The 18,054-nt window shown below is 40.5% G+C and overlaps 3 protein-coding genes and 1 pseudogene across 3 annotated transcripts; 1 reads left to right on the forward strand and 3 right to left on the reverse strand.

Annotated features, from left to right (window-relative positions):
- LOC113676119 (uncharacterized) overlaps nucleotides 1-2,489 on the reverse strand; it is a 4,335-nt pseudogene extending 1,846 nt beyond the window's left edge.
- Nucleotides 2,490-2,695: 206 nt separating this feature from the next.
- On the forward strand, nucleotides 2,696-11,500 carry LOC149046956 (uncharacterized). Its single transcript, XM_089204202.1, has 3 exons — nucleotides 2,696-3,594; nucleotides 9,687-10,479; nucleotides 11,381-11,500. Exons 2-3 carry the CDS (start codon nucleotides 9,952-9,954, stop codon nucleotides 11,498-11,500), a joined length of 648 nt encoding a protein of 215 aa, XP_089060328.1. The 5' UTR covers nucleotides 2,696-3,594; nucleotides 9,687-9,951.
- LOC113685513 (uncharacterized) lies at nucleotides 3,916-6,543 on the reverse strand. The gene is made up of 2 exons (XM_089204201.1): nucleotides 4,947-6,543; nucleotides 3,916-4,843 (listed from the first exon to the last, which is right to left on the reverse strand). The coding sequence occupies exons 1-2, from the start codon at nucleotides 6,541-6,543 to the stop codon at nucleotides 4,146-4,148; spliced, it is 2,295 nt and encodes a 764-aa protein (XP_089060327.1). The 3' UTR covers nucleotides 3,916-4,145.
- LOC149046957 (uncharacterized) lies at nucleotides 6,766-8,653 on the reverse strand. Its single transcript, XM_089202469.1, has one exon. It carries the CDS (start codon nucleotides 8,617-8,619, stop codon nucleotides 6,766-6,768), a length of 1,854 nt encoding a protein of 617 aa, XP_089058595.1. The 5' UTR covers nucleotides 8,620-8,653.
- Nucleotides 11,501-18,054: the final 6,554 nt, after the last annotated feature.

Below are 18,054 nucleotides of genomic sequence, written 5' to 3' on the forward strand. Positions count from 1 at the left end.
GATAATAAAGCTTGGGGTAATAGATTTCTGTCTGCAGAGAAAGATGGTCTGCTACGCTATTAACATGATGTGATTTAAAAGCATAAAGTGATTATCAACATCAACTAAGCCAAACATAATATTAATTTGATCTGTTAGATCAGGAAGCGTTTCAATACCGCATTCATGTAACCAACTAGAGATTTCTTTCCAGAAAGCTCTAGATTGTTCACAAAAAACAAAAAGATGTTCAAGGGTTTCCTCGTTCTTAACACAGAATGAACATAAAGGTGACTCAACCAGTTTAAGCTTAAATAGGTTAGAGGTAGTAAATAATATTCTATTTAAGATTTTGTACTGAAAATCTATCGTATATGTATCTAACGCGACCTGGAAAGGCAAACTGTAAATCTCATTCCACACGAGCTCAGAATCGTGAAACATTTCGTTATATCTCAACTGTGCTGTGGGGGTTTCACACAAATAAGACATATGCGCTTCATAAAACGTTTTGGTGTCCATTTCTGATAAAGGCACTTTAACAGAATTTAAAACCAAGTTATAATACTGAGGGTCGAAAGGGGGAGTGTGTGGTATCGCCTTAGATTTTAGCTCTTTCTTCCAATTGACAGGAATAGCGTCTATTAACCCATGCCAGGAGAGGAAGATCCTGGGTTGGATATTCTTGGACTGTAAGTCAGACAACGTATAAAAATGCCTATTTGACTTCACCATGTCACAAATTTTATGCAATCCAGCCTCAACAAGATCGGAGTAAAAACACGATTTTTTGTGAATCAAGTTGTTCTTGTTGTTCCAAATTATTTCATTCAAGATGTCCTCGACTTGATTCAGATTAGTTGTATTGAATTTAGACCATAATGTTAAGTAATCTTCGTAAAAAGGGCTAACTTTAACAGGAAGATTGCAGAGGCGAAAATTGCACTTTAAAAGATATGGGCCCCCAACCGGCGTTAAAAGCGAGTCGACGACAATTTTCCAGTCAGCAACATATTTGGGGTCTAGGTAGCGTTTGAAAAAAGACATCTTTTGCGATTGAATGATAGATTCCAAGTGTATCATTTTAAGACCTCCATTCTCAATATTATTTATTAATGCCCGTCGTTTAACTTTGTCCTTGCCTTTCCATATAAAATCATAATTGATTTTATTTGCACTCTTGATGATTTCAGATGAAAGAGGTAGTTGTGATGCACGATAAAGAAACTTCGAAATTGCAAAAGTTTTGACAATTTGAACCCTGCCTAAAAGTGTTAAATTCCTCCATTTCCATAAATTGAGTTTCTTTTTCAAAGAATTCAAAATTGATTCAAAGTTCAATTTAGCTGCATCTTTTCCACGTTCAAATGAAAATCAGCTGGCGAGGAAGTACCCAGGTAACAAGCTTCCAACTTGCTTTCATTAAGCTTCAGACCTGAGCATCGGCCGAAGTCAGTTAGTACGTGTAGGAGTTTTTCAGCAGACTAGTCGTCTTTCAGAAAAGTAGTCATATCGTCGGCAAATGCAGTTAATTTAATCTCATGTTCATTCCGAATATTGATGCCCTTAATCTCTTAATCACTGCCTCTAATGTATATAGCAAGCGTTTCTAGAGCAATGATAAAGAAATAGGGGGATAATAGATCTATGATAATAAAAAAGTCTAGTAGATAATAGAAAAGTCTAGTCTTTACATTATACCGAGCTTAATCTCCCAACTCTTTCAAATAATGATAAGATTTACAAAAAAACAAAAGGAACAGAACTTGAACGCAATTCTCAAACGATTTGCTGCAAGCTACTCCATCTCTTCTCCTGAGCTGCCTTCCTCATGTCCGTTTTCTTGCGTGTCCCCTGAGTCTTCCTGTTCATCTTGTCCAGAATCGTTGTCTCTGTCGACGATACAGAAAACTGGTTAATTTGTTGAAACATTAACATTTTAATTGAAAACGTTTTTAGTTTGAATGGTTAACATATCCTCCCCTAGGTTTTGATTGTTTTTAAAGAAAGATATACATAAAATAGGTTCCTTTTCAAGATATTTTTGTTGTTTTTACCTTTTTCAATAGTTAAATGCACTAAAAATTAATTATACTTCTGCGCCTCCTCCTCTTCTCTTTGTTCTAGCCTGCCCTTTCACCCTTCGTTGAGAGCCCATTTGGGCGTACCAACTGGTGGCTCCTTATCCGTCTCCTTCCCTACTTTTGAATTGGTTCGCTGCTGACTCTTGTTGACAGAGCTTTCTGCCCTATGGCTTTTCTTATCAAGCCTGCAGAAATAAAGCAATTATATCACTTTTTGTATGAAAATGTTTTTTCCCTGTTTTCAAGGAATTGTTGTGTAGCTGCATGTTCTAAACTGCCAGTGTTATTTTGATCGTTAGCTTTCACTAACCAGGTGTTTCGATTTCCTATCTCTCTTGTTCTTTTTAAAGAAGTTATTCAGCACTTGACTTTAGTATCTGGGGGGCCTTGAAACCCAGCCCCCTTCCTTTTCACTACTGTTGGCATCTTCGTCTGTCAACATGAGCTCCTTGGTTAATTTAAGATAAGCACAGGTCTCCTTTTCATCCTTGAGATGACTCTTTCTTCTTTCGTATATCTATGACAAAAAAAATGACCTTTGTATAGTTTTACAAGGATGATTTAGTTTCAGACAAAGTTACAAGTCATGGCAGTTTGATTAAATATACCATTGAAGTATCCTTACCAATGGAAGGAAGAAAGGAGAACATTGTAAATTTGGTGACTTCCCAAATCACAGAAGGAGAACTCGAAAGAAAACCTGTGAGGCTTCTCTCTTAAAGACTGTGTGGTCAAAAAATGGGGGTCTTATCTTGAAAGCAAAGAGGGTGTTCTGCTATGTGAAGAAGACACTTCAAGAATTTTTTAATTGACACAGCTTTGCAGAGAAGTGTGAAGAGTACAAAAAGTCACCTTGCAATCCTGATCTCTTAGGGATATTTATGATGGATGAATCTGGAAAAACTTCGAGAATGCAGAGGGACACCCATTTTTCAATGTTCGTGATACTTTTGGATGTATGCTGAACCTCGACTGGTTTCAGCCATATGAAGATTCTGTTTACAGCGTAGGGGTTCTTTATCTCAGTTTTCTAAACTTGCCTCCTGATGAGAAAAACAAAGAAGAAAAGATAGCTGTTGGAGGTATCATTTCTGGCCCTCAGGAGCTTGTGCAAGATGTCAATTCCTCTTTGGGCCCTCTTACTGATGAATTATTAGACTTCAGGGATGGTATTTGGCTAGATTGTCCCAACACTAGACCAAGGTTTTGTCATCTTGATGTACTTTGTGTGACTTGTGACATCCCAGCATCTCGCAAGCTATGTGGCTTTTTGAGTTTCAGTGCTACAATGGGTTGTAACAAGTGTAAAAAGAAATTCCCTAGGAAAAAGGAAGCAAATGTGGAGTACGCTTTTCTTCCTTAATTTACCATCCTTCTTTTAATTTCATCTCATTTCCTGTCAGTGACCTCATGCACAATTTGATGTTGGGGACTACTTAAAAAATGCTTAAATTTGTAAGGAAAAATACTTGCTTGGTGATGAGGAACTCAAGGATCTTCAGAAAAGGATAAACAAGTTGAGGGCACCATCTGGTATTTTGGAGAATGTCCCCCTTTCCTCCAGTTCTCTCCAAAAGTCACAATATGTTTTAAAGTTATTTATTTTCTCACTACCCGATCACATTGAGTACAACTCTCTAACTCGTCAATTGTACATTCTTATATCAGCTCTAGTCTTAGTTTTTGGTTACACAGGAATTTCCGGTCATTGTTGACTCTTACTGGTTCAATCACATGTACAATACAATGGTGTCAAGTTCGCCACGCCCTATAGTCACGCGACTTGACAACAATATGTTTCCGACACTCTCCCCTCATATGGTTCGCTATTGAAGCATATGTCATAATATTTAAACCTATTTGAATCATGCGAGCGGTAACAAAACAATAATCAGTATAAAACTTTCCTCGATCAACGTTACTTCCTATAAACGATTTCAGTGTTCACAGTTCAGGCCTTATACTGATGTTCTCAAAACAAAATAATTATTTGTCCACTTCTCATGGATCAGTTTTCACGAAGCACTAATTACTGTTCGCATCTCACATTGTTAATCATCCGCAACTTGTTTGATTTACTGTTCATAGTTCACATTGTTCAACATCTGCAACTTGTTTCATTTGCAACCTTGCTGCTGCTGCGTCTCTTCTAGGGCGGAAATCCTGAGCCTGTGGGTTTAAGCGTGGATCTGCCACTTGAGTGCTGACGTCACACTCAAGTTCCAATGGGTACAAATGTTGTACTGGTCGTTCCAGCATGCTTTTGGCAGTTTTAAGTTGGACTGTGTGTATGACGCCGTCATTGCCAGGGTAAACTTCATTCACTATGGCCAGCGGCCATGTTCCACGATTCTTGCTGTCAGTTTTCACTATGACGACGGCTCCTTTCTTAGGTTGGAACTTGCTCACTGTGTGCGTCAGGTTGTGTCTTTCTCTTAGTGCTGTAAGGTATTCTCTTTGCCATTGACTCCACATTTTGTCCTTACAGGTTCGCAAATACTTTGCACGTCTCCTGATGTCTTGGTCTGTTATCCTCCAGGTTTCCTCTTCTGGTAACTGGTTTGTTCGCTGGTACAAGAAGGTTGAAGGCGTTAAGATTGGTAACTCGACGTCATCTTCTGCATAGCTCAATGGGCGGCGATTAATCTGCGTTTCAACATCGAGTAGCACCTCACTTAGCTCAGGCCAGGTTAGAGTAGCTCCACCAATAGTTTTGTACAGGGAGGATTTCATGACTCCAATTAATCTCTCGAACTGACCCCCCCCACCAAGGGGCGCAGCTCAAGTTGAATTTCCAGGTAATTTCGTGTTGTTCAAGAAGACCCTGGAGACGCTCATCTTTCAGTAACTGCCGTAGCCATTTCTCGGCTTTGATGAAGGTACCTCCATTATCTGAGTAGATGACCCCTGGTCGTCCGCGACGAGCGATGAAATGCCTGAGACAAGTAATGAAGTTGTGTGTCTCCAGGCTGGCCATTAACTCTAGGTGTATAGCCCTTGAAAGGCTGCGAGTGAAGATAGCCAGATAGGAGTTTCCTTGACTTTTCTTTCCCTGTTTGTACTTCACTGGTCCAGCGAAATCTGTGCCGATGATTTCAAATGCTGCGCCGACTGTGGTCCGATCTTCCGGTAACCGACCAGGAATTGGGTTTCTTGCTGGAGTTGCATTGAATCTCTTACAACCATAGCACTTGCTTCGGACCGACTTGACCAAACTTCGAAGTTTTGGTACCCAGTACCTCTCTCTTACTGCTGCCATTGTCAGCGCGACACCCCCATGCAGTGTCTCGCAATGAACTTGTTGGACCAGTTTTTCTGTAAACTTTTCACTGTTGGGTAGGTATATCGGAGTTTGCCCCTGTATCCGGCCGTGGCATGTCATCACTCCCTCTACGTTGGGTTTCAGGTTAAGTTGACCGCTAATCTGAGGGTAACCCGTGGTTTCTCTGTCTCGCCATTGGACTCGCTTAATCCACCATCCACGTACATCTTCTATTTCTTCAGTTAGTAGAGGCCTGAGTTTCTTATCTTTATGTTTGCAGTTATGAATGAATCTCTTTAGCCACGCGCCGACTCTCAAGGTCCGTCGCAAACTAGTGCGTTCCAGGAGTTCATCGAATTCGTCTGGTTCTGATTTGGTTTGTGCTAGGTTGAGCACTTCCCTAATGACTTTGGCCTCAACTTCTGATGCTGGTGAGGATCGAGTAACTGGGTTGATTGGCCACTTGGAGTTGTCTTGAAGCCACTCCGGTCCCTGTTGCCAAAGTGCTGAGTGTACTGGGGCGCCTCTGCTCGCTAGGTCTGCTGGGTTTTCATCAGTGGGCACGTACCTCCACTCAACCTCATTGTGTAGTTGTATCTTGGCAACTCGATTCGCGACAAACTGTTTATACTGGCCATTTCCCTTGATCCAATGAAGTGCGACGGTGCTGTCTAACCATCCGAACATCTTTGGGGAGGGAACGTTGTCTAGGGCGTTGCGTACGTTTACTAATAGATTGGTAGCCATGTGTGCTGCAATCAACTCTAGGGGCGGAATAGTCAGTCCCTGTTTGGCAAGTCGACTCTTGGCGACCACTAATCGTTGAGTGTTGCTTGATGGTTGATGTACAACTGCATAAACTGCCGCTCCTACTCCTCGTTCTGACGCGTCCCCAAAAGAGTGTAGTTCCACTTCTTGTAATGCTTCTTGATAACTTGCTATCGATCGCGGTACTTGCTGTTCACGAGGTAATTGTTGCTCCCATTCTTTCCAACGGTGTAGGAGCTCTCCATTGATCTTCGTCTCCCATTGTACTTTGGCCTCACACAACTCGCGATAAATCTGCTTAGCGGTGAGAGTTAACGGTGCAATCAGGCCTAAGGGATCATAAATCTTGGCCATCTTTCCCAGAATGCCTTGCTTGGTTGGCTGGGTTTCTTCTTCGGGTATTACTACCACCAAAGTGTCTTGCTCTTTGTCCCACTTGAGTCCCAACATCTTTGATTCACTGGGTTTCACATTTAGTTGTTGTTTAGCAAATGACTGTTCTTCAGGACTGACGGTCAGGTTTGTATCTTCCTCTAGCTGTTTGACATTGGAATGCCACTTGTGGAGTTGGAACGTTGCGTCGCTGAATATTTGAATGGCTTTATCTTTGCGCTGCTGGGCCTGGCTTGTATTTCGTCCACCTGTTAGTAAATCATCAACATATAAACTGCATCAAAGCTCTGCAACTATCTCTGGTTCCCGTTCTTCCCATGCATCCAAGTGGGCTTCTATTACACCACCGAGCAGAAAGGGTGATGGGGCTAGACCGAACAGCGCACGTGTGAAACGTAGTGTCTCTAGCTTTCCGTGTTCACTTTTCCTCCGATAAAATCTTAATGCATCACGTTCACACTCCCGGATGCGTATTTGTAAGAAGGCCTTCTGGATGTCTGCGGTTACAGCTATGGGGTATGCTCTCTGTCTCACTAGTATGTCCCAAAGCTTGTTTTGCAATGGAGGGCCAGGATAAAGGCACTCGTTCAGCGACGGTGACTCTGGCGTTGCTCTTGCTGAAGCATCATAAACTATGCGCATTTTGGTTGTTTCAGCCGTTTCTCTAATCACTGCTTTGTGTGGAATGTAAAATTCCTTCCCCACAACTTCTACTGGTGCGACTTCAACTACGTTGTTCTGGAGTTGCTCTCTTATTATGCCATCGTATTCCCCGGTCAGATTACTGCGCTGCAGTTTCCTGGTCAAACTTGACAGGCGTCGTAAGCTTCCTTGTTTGTTTGTTGGTAGTTCTGGATGATTTCCTCGCCATGGTAGTCCAGTTTCATACCATCCTTCCGGTGAGCGTTGAACTTGTTCCTTGAATTCTGCGTGCACAAAGCTCTGGTCATGCTCCGGTGTGTCTGCAAGCCCCAGTATGTCAAGCCTGCATAAGTCCTCATAGTCACTCTGTGATGTTTGGGTCAGCAGCATCGTGTTGTGGTCAAATTCTGATCCCGGGCTCATAATAAACCATCCCAGTTTAGTTTTCTCTGCCACTGGCTCTCCATCCTGTCCAATTTGCGGCTTTGTCTCTGTTTTTACGCGCGCATATTCCCCGCTTCCTAGTACGACGTGTATAGGAAGTTGGTCCTTTGTGTCAAGGTCTATGATTTTGACTCCCTTTAAATGTGGGTACTTGTGTACCAGTGTTCCGTACTTTGGATTTTCAATCGATAATAGCTCTGCTTTGTTGACCTTCGTTAGCTTCACAGGCATCTGATAATTTCCGTCTAAGGATTCCACGACGGCGTCGTACACTTCTAGTTTGGTTACTTTCGAGCTGATTAGCATATCCACACGTCTTGTTTTCGTTTCACTTGGCTTTTTCTTTAGAAGATCCAACAGCTTTGCAGATGCATATGAACTCCCCGCTCCTGTATCTATCAACGCGCGACAGGTAATACCATCGACCTTTACTGTTAATACTGGCATGATTCCTTCATTGTTCTCACTGGCTGTCATCAACGTCTCCCTCCCGCTGTCTATTTGTTCACGATCACATATCGAGGAGTGATGACGTTTGTGGCAATGTAAACATGTTTTCTTGCTGAAACACTCTGTGGCGCGGTGATTTGGTGTTGCGCAATTAAAACACAGCTTCTTTTTTGCAAGAAATTGCTTCCGTTGGTCCACGGTTGAGATTTTCTGGCATTCAGACGATCTATGCGTCGCATCACTGCAATAAACGCACTTGTTTGGCTTACCCTCGCCACCTCGTGCTTGGAAGAGCTTATTCGAGCGGTCACGTTTCGAATTAAATTGCTCTGACGTCTCTTGTTCTTCAACTGGGTTTCTTTTCGTCCACAGTCTCACTGCCTCTGACAACTGGGAGAAATTCCACTTCTCCCACTCTGGATCCATTCGTACTAGGTCTCCCCGAATCGCTGGAAGTTTATCCAGTGTGATGGGCACGTTTCCGTTAACCTCACTCAGTTTATTCATCGTTTCTAACGCTTGTACACAGTACGTCAATGTCTCACTAAACTCACTTATCCTCCTAGGGTTGGCGCTTGTGATGACGGGGAGGGCCATTATTTCTTTTATGTACGCCTTCGTTATTTCGGATTCCTTTCCATAGTTGCTTAATAGTATCGACTTAGCTCTATTGTAGCTCTCAGATGTAAACGGCAAGGCTTCCACAGAGGTTTTTACTTTCGGTCCCAGTAGCCCACACAAATAGGTAAATTTGTTGATGGGTGCCACTTCTGCTTTATCTATCGTTTCTGTAAAGTGGCCCCAGAACCTCGGCCAATCCAAGTAAGAACCTTCGAACATTTTTATCTCAATCTTTGGTAGCTTCGCTTGCGTTGTTTGTTTGGGTGACCCGCCCCCCTCGTGGCTCTCTTGCGTAGCAAGGTCGTTTTTGGAGTTTCATCTTTTGTTCTTGCAGCTTCAACTCGAACTTGAGTTGTTCCTCGCGCGCGTTTGTCTCTTCCTGGCGTCTTCTTTCTTCGAGCCATTTGCGAAGCTTCCCGACCTCTTCGTCAGCTTTCATTAGTTGATGGTCAATCTCGGCATTCCACGTGGCTATGTCACCAAGATCTTCTTCTGCTTCGATTTTTAACGCTTCCAAAGCGCGCTTCAGTTCATCCGCCTCGGATATTGTAGACCGCAACGCTTCCGTGTGTCTCTCAATAGCCTCTACAGATCCTGAATCGAGCACTTGTTGTGTTCGCTTGGCATGGATTCCCAGTTGTGTAAGCTTCGTTTGCAGTTTTCCCTTCGCGTTTTCCATTGCCGTCGGTTGCGTAGCTTTAAAGAAAATTCAGGACTAAATTATACTCACAGCCAAAGTTGATAGCGGTCCCGTCGGAGGTGCCACATTTGGAGAATGTCCCCCTTTCCTCCAGTTCTCTCCAAAAGTCACAATATGTTTTAAAGTTATTTATTTTCTCACTACCCGATCACATTGAGTACAACTCTCTAACTCGTCAATTTACGCGATTGTACATTCTTATATCAGCTCTAGTCTTAGTTTTTGGTTACACAGGAATTTCCGGTCATTGTTGACTCTTACTGGTTCAATCACATGTACAATACAATGGTGTCAAGTTTGCCACGCCCTATAGTCACGCGACTTGACAACAATACGTTTCCAACAGTATTTGTCGAATTCCATCCAAAATAACATCAAGCTTCAAAAGTTTTACTATTGACCAGTTCAAAAACTGGGCTCTGGTATGTTTGCTCTAAGAGACATCCTCCCAGACAGACATTTGCAGTGTTGGAAGTTGTTTGTGAAAGCCTCCAGAATATTTGTTCTACTATAATACCAATATCACAGGTCAAACTTGCTGATGAACTGTCTGTCAAGTGTTTTCAAGCTCTGGAGAATTTATATGTTTTCTCAGGTATTCACCGAGTATGCATCTCCATTGTCATTTATGTGAATGTGATCTTGATTTTGGCCGTGTGTATAGCTTCTGGTGCTTCTCGTTTAAGCATTACAATGGAATTCTAGGATCACTACGTGTAAACAATCATCAGATAGAGGTGCAATTAATGTGGAAGTTTCTTGAACGGCATCTACTGGGTAGCATTTTCTGGCCAGGAGAATTCAATGGGTTTGAAGACATGCTACCAGCTACTTCCAAAGGATCTTTGGGGTTAGCCAAAGAGAAACGTGTTTCCTCAGCTAACTATAGAGAAAGCCTTATTTTGAAAGGTTACACTGGACCTAATCTTTTTCACTTGTCATTTGTGGATAAACATTTGACTGAAGCTCTCCCTCCTTACAAGAATGTTTACATGGCTGATGATGAAGTTGACTTACTAACACAAATATACAGTTTCCTGCATAAAGAAGACAGCATTGTTTATGTTCCAAAATTTACACGTCAATTTTCCCAGTTGCAATTATATAACAGAGATTGGACTCTTGATACTGTAGAGGTGAAATATAATACAATAATAATAATAATAATAATGAAATATAATGCTCAGTCCAGAGGTCAAAATGTACCAGTAGTCAATCTCATCGCTCAAAAAGGCAAAAGATATTGAGAGAGGCTACCTCTTATTTCTGTGTTTAAGGTTTTCTTTCAAACAGAGCTCAGTCACTGATACCTACAACCTCTTACTATTTTCAAAAGTAACTTATTTGTGGTTACCTCGAACTCCAACTATTCTAACAATTTTTCCCTAAAGTGTTTAAGATATCAGGAGCCTTCAGAACATGGAAACAGGAACCACAGTTGTGCATTCTTTGCACATATTTAATACATTAGACGATCAAAAAAATATACTATAAGTACTCTCCACGTGAATTCTATATCCTGTCCTCAATGGATATTGCACACTTAACCAACTATCAACAAAACTAGCAACTCTGAAGAAAAATGTTAGGTTTGTGTCTCTTACAAAACATCGAAGAATTGTAAAATATATATAAAAGGTATAATAATTAAATACAAGCCTAAAATCTCATAAAATTCTATCTCATAATCTTAAAGGGTGATGCATCTTACAGTGGCCACCTAACAAACTTGCTTTAAGTTAATCAATAAGGGAGCACAAATTTGTTTCATAATACACTTCCAAATACAATGGTTCTCATGTTTGAATCCAATTAGAGGATCGCTGACCATGAAGCAAAATTTGATGTGCTTTAAATAAGGTTTGTTGGTTGGCAACGTAAGGCATGTCACTCTGTAACAGTAGTTATTACTGCAGGAAACTTGGATTGTCCTGAACTGAAAATCACTTCAACAACTACATGGTCTAATTGTGTGGGAACCTAAATATAGCAAGTCAATGAAATCATATCAACTGTGTCTTTTTACTCAAATCACAGCTGTTATTCTTGTCTGGTTCTCGGTGGCTGCCTTGCCTCAACACATTTCATATTGATTTTGTGGACAATTTGGCCTGGTGTGGGGACATCTTTATTGAACTTGGAGCAAACCTTGCCTAAAAGAAGATTAAAAAAATTACATCTGTTTAAGTTTGCTTTGAATTAGGAATTGGCAGAGTTAAGCATGTTCTCAAACCTGTAACTTACTCTTACATTATCAGTAAATTATAAGATGCCTGGGTCCACATTAATGTATTTTCATATAATAAAAACTTAGATTTTTGATGCATTAAGAAAAGTATGAAAGAGCCTATAAAGCCGCCTATCGAAACAAATAATAAGAGATCTATACTTTTATCAAAAGTTTTCAAAAGTGAAGTTTTATTGCGGATTTGTGAGGATAGCAGCTTTTGAAAAAACATTTACTTGTGCGGATTGATCAAAATGTAATAAGTTGCCATTATTCTAAAATTTCTCAAACTCTGGCAGACGTAAATGATACTTCTGCTTAAGAGATAAACTGGAAAGAATGACCAAACCAACATAAAGGAGCCATTTGGCACAAATGATCAAGCAGGCACAAAGGAATCAAGTAATGCAAATGAGTGTCTAGTAATCCAAAGGTAACAAATGACTTATTTGGCTCAAATAATCCAACCAGCATGAATAGCACAAATAACCCAACCAATAAAAAGTACCTGAATGGTCTAAATAAATCAATGACCCCATCAATAAAGGCACCAACTAAGACAACCCAAATGGCTGAAGTAAACGAAGTGTTCAGACTGAGCCAAGTGACCAAACAGTTATAATTTGCACAAGATGTTCTCTTTCATTTGTACTGCAACGTGTAACCAACACATTTACAGAAGAAAAAAACGGACAATGGCGGAGATTGTGACCATTTTGCAACATATACAGCCCAAAGTAATATCTATGGGTTTTAAGATCCTATATTATACCAAATATATCCTGTGAAGAGCTTCTTTCTAAATCTGTGAACTTACTTGCACAAGAAACCTTACGCGTTGTGTACTGTTAAGGATAACTTTTATTACACACAAGGATAAGGGCATGTATGTCAAGTATATCCATAACCATATAAACCATTAAATCAGTATATCGTTCCGTTTACTTAGTGTATACTGCCTCAATGTACCACCTCATATTCGACATTTCATACAATGCAATTTGCCAAATATATTGCCCTAAGTAACTTTTGTGGGCTAGAAGATATTGTATCATACCAAATATGTCCAGTTAAGAGCTCCTTTCTAAGTATGTTAAATTACTTGTATAATTAATCATACACTTTGTGTAAGGAGAATATAATTTTCAGTACACACATGAATTAGGAAGAGAAGTATACTGAACCGTATACAATCATTGTACAACAAAATCATTATACATCAGTAGATCGTTCTGTATGCACAATGTATAATACTTCATTACACCTCCTTATATTCGACATTTCATGCAGTGGTAGCTTTCCTCCAGCTCGAAGTAGAGGTTCAGCGGGTCTTTCGGTCGTAGCTGCTGGCGCTTTCTGTTGGCAGCACGGGCAATATACTCTGGTCTGGGTAGACTTGAGCAGGGTCTATCGGTCAGGGTCCATCGGTCATTTGGTCCAGTAGTCATTTGGTCCAGCAGTCATTTGGTCCAGCAGAACTTCCTCGATGATGGTCTTAACTGTTGCTGTTATGGCGGCACATACTGCTGCTCCAGGGTCTGCTGGTTGGTGGTTGGTGGGTGTGTTTGTGGGTGTGGTTGTGGGTGTTAACTGATAACTGAAAACTACCGTCGCTGCGTTCTATCACTGCTGCTCTGCATGGGTTGACCTTTCGAAAGGGAATTATTAAATTAGTAGCGTAAATAATTAGGAACAGTCATAATAAATAAGCACCCACAATCATGCAAACCTTTTCAGGTGTCATTTTAATTTCTGCATGCAATGCATGAAGTCGCCTTTTCCATCGGCCGAACGTTTGCTCGATCACCACTCACATTTTTGTGTGTGCACTATCTTAGGCTTCTTAGGATGGAGTTGTTGTTGTTGCGAAAGGTGTCATTAGGAATGGACTGCAAGTGTACCCACTGTCACCGAGAAGAGCGCCATTATCAAGGGAGCGATGGTTGTTTTGCAAATAGGTGCAAATGTTACTGGTCCTGAATATGTGGCTCTCATGACTTCTTCCTGGCCAGCAGGTAACAACATTGGTAAACATGCCTTCAAATCAAACAATATTTTTGTTGAGCTTAGAGCTCGGTCCACTTTAAATGTTTTGGTTCGTGTATGAATTTTGTCTTAAATGTTTACATTTTTATTTTCTTCAGGAAGTTTTGCAATAGCAAAAAGTCTACTCACCTTCATGGTTGCAAACACCTTGTACATTGATGAAATGAGAACCTTTTCTGTTGACATAGTTGCTTTCATCCTGTGTGGGTGCTTGTAATCTCATGTGAGTTCCGTCCACACGTCCAACAACGCCAGGAAATCCTCCGCGAACGTAAATTCGTTTTTAATTTTTTCACATTTGTCATGTGTCAAAGGCCACTTGATAAAGCAGAGTTGTTTTGCCATAAGAGCTCGAGACACATCGGTAATGGCACGGGAAACGGTGCACGTATCCACAACGGAGGTGTCACCTATAACTTGAAGGAAACCTTCACTTGAATAAAACCAAAGGGCAATTAAAACTTGGTGGAGTGGCAACAAGGTGTGATTTCATCGATTGCTGTGATTTATATCACCGGGAACAAGATTTGCAATAAATAAAATGGACGCTCTTCTAAAGCGATAACGAGCACGCAGTTCTTTGTCTGTGAAATCGTTGATTTCGAACTGAGTGTCGGTTCTGAATTTCCTTTCTCTTTGCCACCATCATAAATTGTAAAACAACAAGTTCGCCATTTTTATTCTTTATTTAACTGGAGGGAAGCTATTTAAACTTGCTTGCGCGGTGGGTTAAATTAACCCGCTGTTTAACCTAAGGTTAGTGTTAACCTTCTTTCGAACAAGGCAACCAAAATTTTACCTCAAGGTTTGGCTGACTTAACCCTCTTTTGAACAACCGGGCCCTGGAGATTTCTAGAAGCTTACATTTACTACAACAATTACTCATAACATTAGAAATGTTAATAGTGCTCTGATGAAAAAGACATTACGGCTCTGGAGTCTGATTACAGTGACAGTTTCTGGACATCTACTTTATCAACATTGGTTTTGCCTATAAATATTAATTGCATGGTTGTAAACTTTTAAATTCTTTTACATCCAATTATCACAACCTATGCATATATTATATACTGGTATATATTTTAACCAAGAACATTACTATCTTGCCTTCCAGATTAACTTTTAGCGTTGTCAATCCACAAGTAATTGTGCCAAGCACTCTAACAGCCTATTTGAGGTTAAACCAAAGGAAAATAGAAGGATTTCAATTTATTAAAACAATGGAGCATTGGTTTCTAAACGGATAGATTTCCTTCGAAACATGATATCAAGCCTCAGTCTTCATTTGTTGAAGAGTTTTAAGGTAAATATTTCAAGGTTTTAAAGCGCTTAAGAGCTTAATTATTTTAATTAAGCAATTTACCTAACCGTGCGTTCCTCATTGTCCAAAGGGTAAAACTGGGCCACGACCAACATTTTCTTTACTTTTGCAGCTTGGTGGGAAATCTACATTTCCGAACGAACATCCAAGAAAGAATGATATATTGATATATATACAATTATCTTTTTTTTGCGAGTATCAAAAACTAAATTTTAAAGAAGCACGTGACATGATAACAATAATTGTGGCTGTCAAATTTTGACATTTCGTGGGTGGTTGATCAGCAAAATATGAAGGGTCATCAACACCAGAATTTTTAGAATACTTCGATAAAGAGGGAGTTGTCTCGCCCAGTTTACACCGTCTTGGCCCATATTTGAAGGTCATATTCTATCTTGGGTCTTAATGTCCCGTGGGTCTAATAGGTTTCAGCTTCGCCTTATTTAGAAACTTGGCATTTCGGCAATAATGAATTTTGTCCTTGTTTAGAATAGTTTGTATTCAAGCTCGACTTACTTCCAAAAAATTCTCCCTCCGAGAGCAAGCCAACTTCCCCACACCAGATCCTTTCGTCCTTTCAAATTCCTCAACCACTAATTTGATTATCTCTGATGACTTTAACGTTCGACGCCCCTCGTAATATAGTGCTTTGTCACCATGGTCCTCTTTGACTGATATCCTTCTGCTGGCTCTCCATTATCGCACATCACTCTCGTTAGTTCTTTCACTGGTGGTTGCACCTTGCCCTCAACAAGGTGGAGCAGGACTTCATAAACGTCGTCTGGTAAAACAGAGGGTTTCCTGTTCCCTTCGAAGTTTTTCTGATCTTTATAGACCACAGACCTGTCCCACAATAATGCAATTAATGCTAAAACCATAAAAGCTGAAACAATAAATCTCATCTCGAATCAATGCAAGTATTGTGTACTACAATCTTATTTATTTATTCATTTAGCTTCGCCTAACTAGAATACAATTTGTAAGAAAAGAATACAAAAATTATTAGGCAGGGAGACCAACAACAGCCTAGCTAATTACAGCGTATCCCTCGTTAATTAATTATATAAAAAAATACTTAATAACTAAATCTACTAATATGTAAGCAGAAAACTTAGGAGGAAACAAAAGGGAAGTCCAAATTGCTAGAAGCAGCACGTCGGCGGGCACAGGAGAGACCTCGCTGTGTTGCACCTAAGACAGATTGTTCTCCAGGTTCTAGTGTCGTCAACGTCATACAGGTTCAGTGCCTTTTTGTACTATTCAAGTAATAAACTTTTAAAAGAGGCTAGAGAGATGTGATTTTTGTGTAGCTCAGCGGGAAGAACATTCCATGTGCCGCACGCGCGTACGAGAAATGTACGTCGATATGTAACAGTTCTACTTCACTTAGGAATATAAGTAATAGCACTGCTGCTTGATTACCTAGTAGATCTTGTAAATTGCCTGCTTACAGGTAAAGCTTTACTATCTATGAAAACTAAGTTATTAACAGCTTTGTAGAAAAAGACTGTATCCAAAAATTCATGCCAGTATGAGATGGGCAATAGATGTGTTAGTTGGAGGGTCTTATAGGTGACATCGCAACGGAAAGGGAGCTTCAACATTAGTTTTGTTGCACAGCGCTGCACGTTTTCAACTCGCTTTAGTAGGCCAATGGACTGTGGCGACCATACTTGGGTTGCGTAGCTGAGATGGCACCGGACGATAGAAAGGTACAGTGTACGATGCGTTTGGGTGCTTGGATGTACCAAGAAACTCGGCGCACAGACCTGAGGAGTTTGTTGGCTTTCGCAAACTGTTCAGATACTTGTTTTTCCAAGGTAAGATTGCTTGACACCCGCACACCAAGGTCTTTCTCTGTGTCGCAAGATTCCAAAGGCATTTCGTTGATAGTATAGGTAGGTTGTACAGGTGATTTTTTGCTGGTGATGCACTGGTATTTACACTTGGACTGATTAAATATGAGCCCGGATGATTCGGACCAACTGACAAGATTGTTAAGGTCGGATTGCAAGGCGTTATAGTCTGTGATGGAATCGATGCTCTTGAAAATCTTAGTATCATCAGCATAACAGGCACCTCTCGAGGTCTTAAGAACATTTGATGTATCGACCCTAGTAGGGACCCTTGTGGTACCCCGGATGTAACTGGCAATTCTCGGGAAATAGCTCCGAGAACTGTAACCTATTGCTTGCGTCCCTGTAAGTATGAACGGAACCAGTCGTCAGATCAATCGATCTAAAGCTCAAAGAAAACTGCAGGAATACCTCACAGGCTCGTGAAATGATTTTCAGTCGGATCCGCACTTATTACTATTTTCATTATCGCTAATAAAAACTTCGTTGCTATATGAACTCAATAATTTTTTTCTCAGTCAGTTCAACTAATCGATGCAACGTTTTTGGGCAAATCTTTTGTGTTACTGCCAGCTATTTTGAACTCGGCTCACACGACTATTTTTACCCACATCTCAGTGAAGGGAGGGGCACAAGTTTTTGTGCGAGTTTTCGCTCGTTTTGTCTCAATTATGTTCTCTTGAGTAGAAAAATTATTTTGTCCATATTCATATAATCACGAAGTTATTCGATAATAATTCTCTAAAGTGCTGTCACAAGGTCCGAATTAGCAAACAACACGTGCATGCTAACAAGGTCTATTTAGGCAAGGAAAGACTAATAATGTAAGTCCGAGTCTGCAAATTGTCCGACCTACAAGTCAGCGGACTCCCTTTTCCAAGTTTGTAATTTGGTTTGACTTGTTAACTCCATCGCTGATCACAAAAGTATAACATTATCACATTTTTCCAAAATTTACTGTAGTTGAGTCTAAGCCAGTGATATATGAAAAGGTATTGGTCAGCGAGCCCGCAATGTGCCATAAATACTGGTCAGAGGATTGTTTGGTGTAACATCTGTCACTTTAACATCTCAAGGTGGATGTCCGCTACAACGACAATGCACTGGCTAAGTTAAACGATTGCATTGGAGGCTTATTACACTTAGGACTGAATGTTATTACATTTAGGACTTTATTACATTCAGGACCAAATGTTATTACTGGTAAGACTACATTAAATTTAGGACAGTTATTACATTTAGGCCTTCAATAGGGGTCACC

Source organism: Pocillopora damicornis, chromosome 4 (genome assembly GCF_964200805.1).
Source record: "Pocillopora damicornis chromosome 4, jaPocDami1.2, whole genome shotgun sequence".
In the NCBI taxonomy this organism is placed as follows: domain Eukaryota; kingdom Metazoa; phylum Cnidaria; class Anthozoa; order Scleractinia; family Pocilloporidae; genus Pocillopora; species Pocillopora damicornis.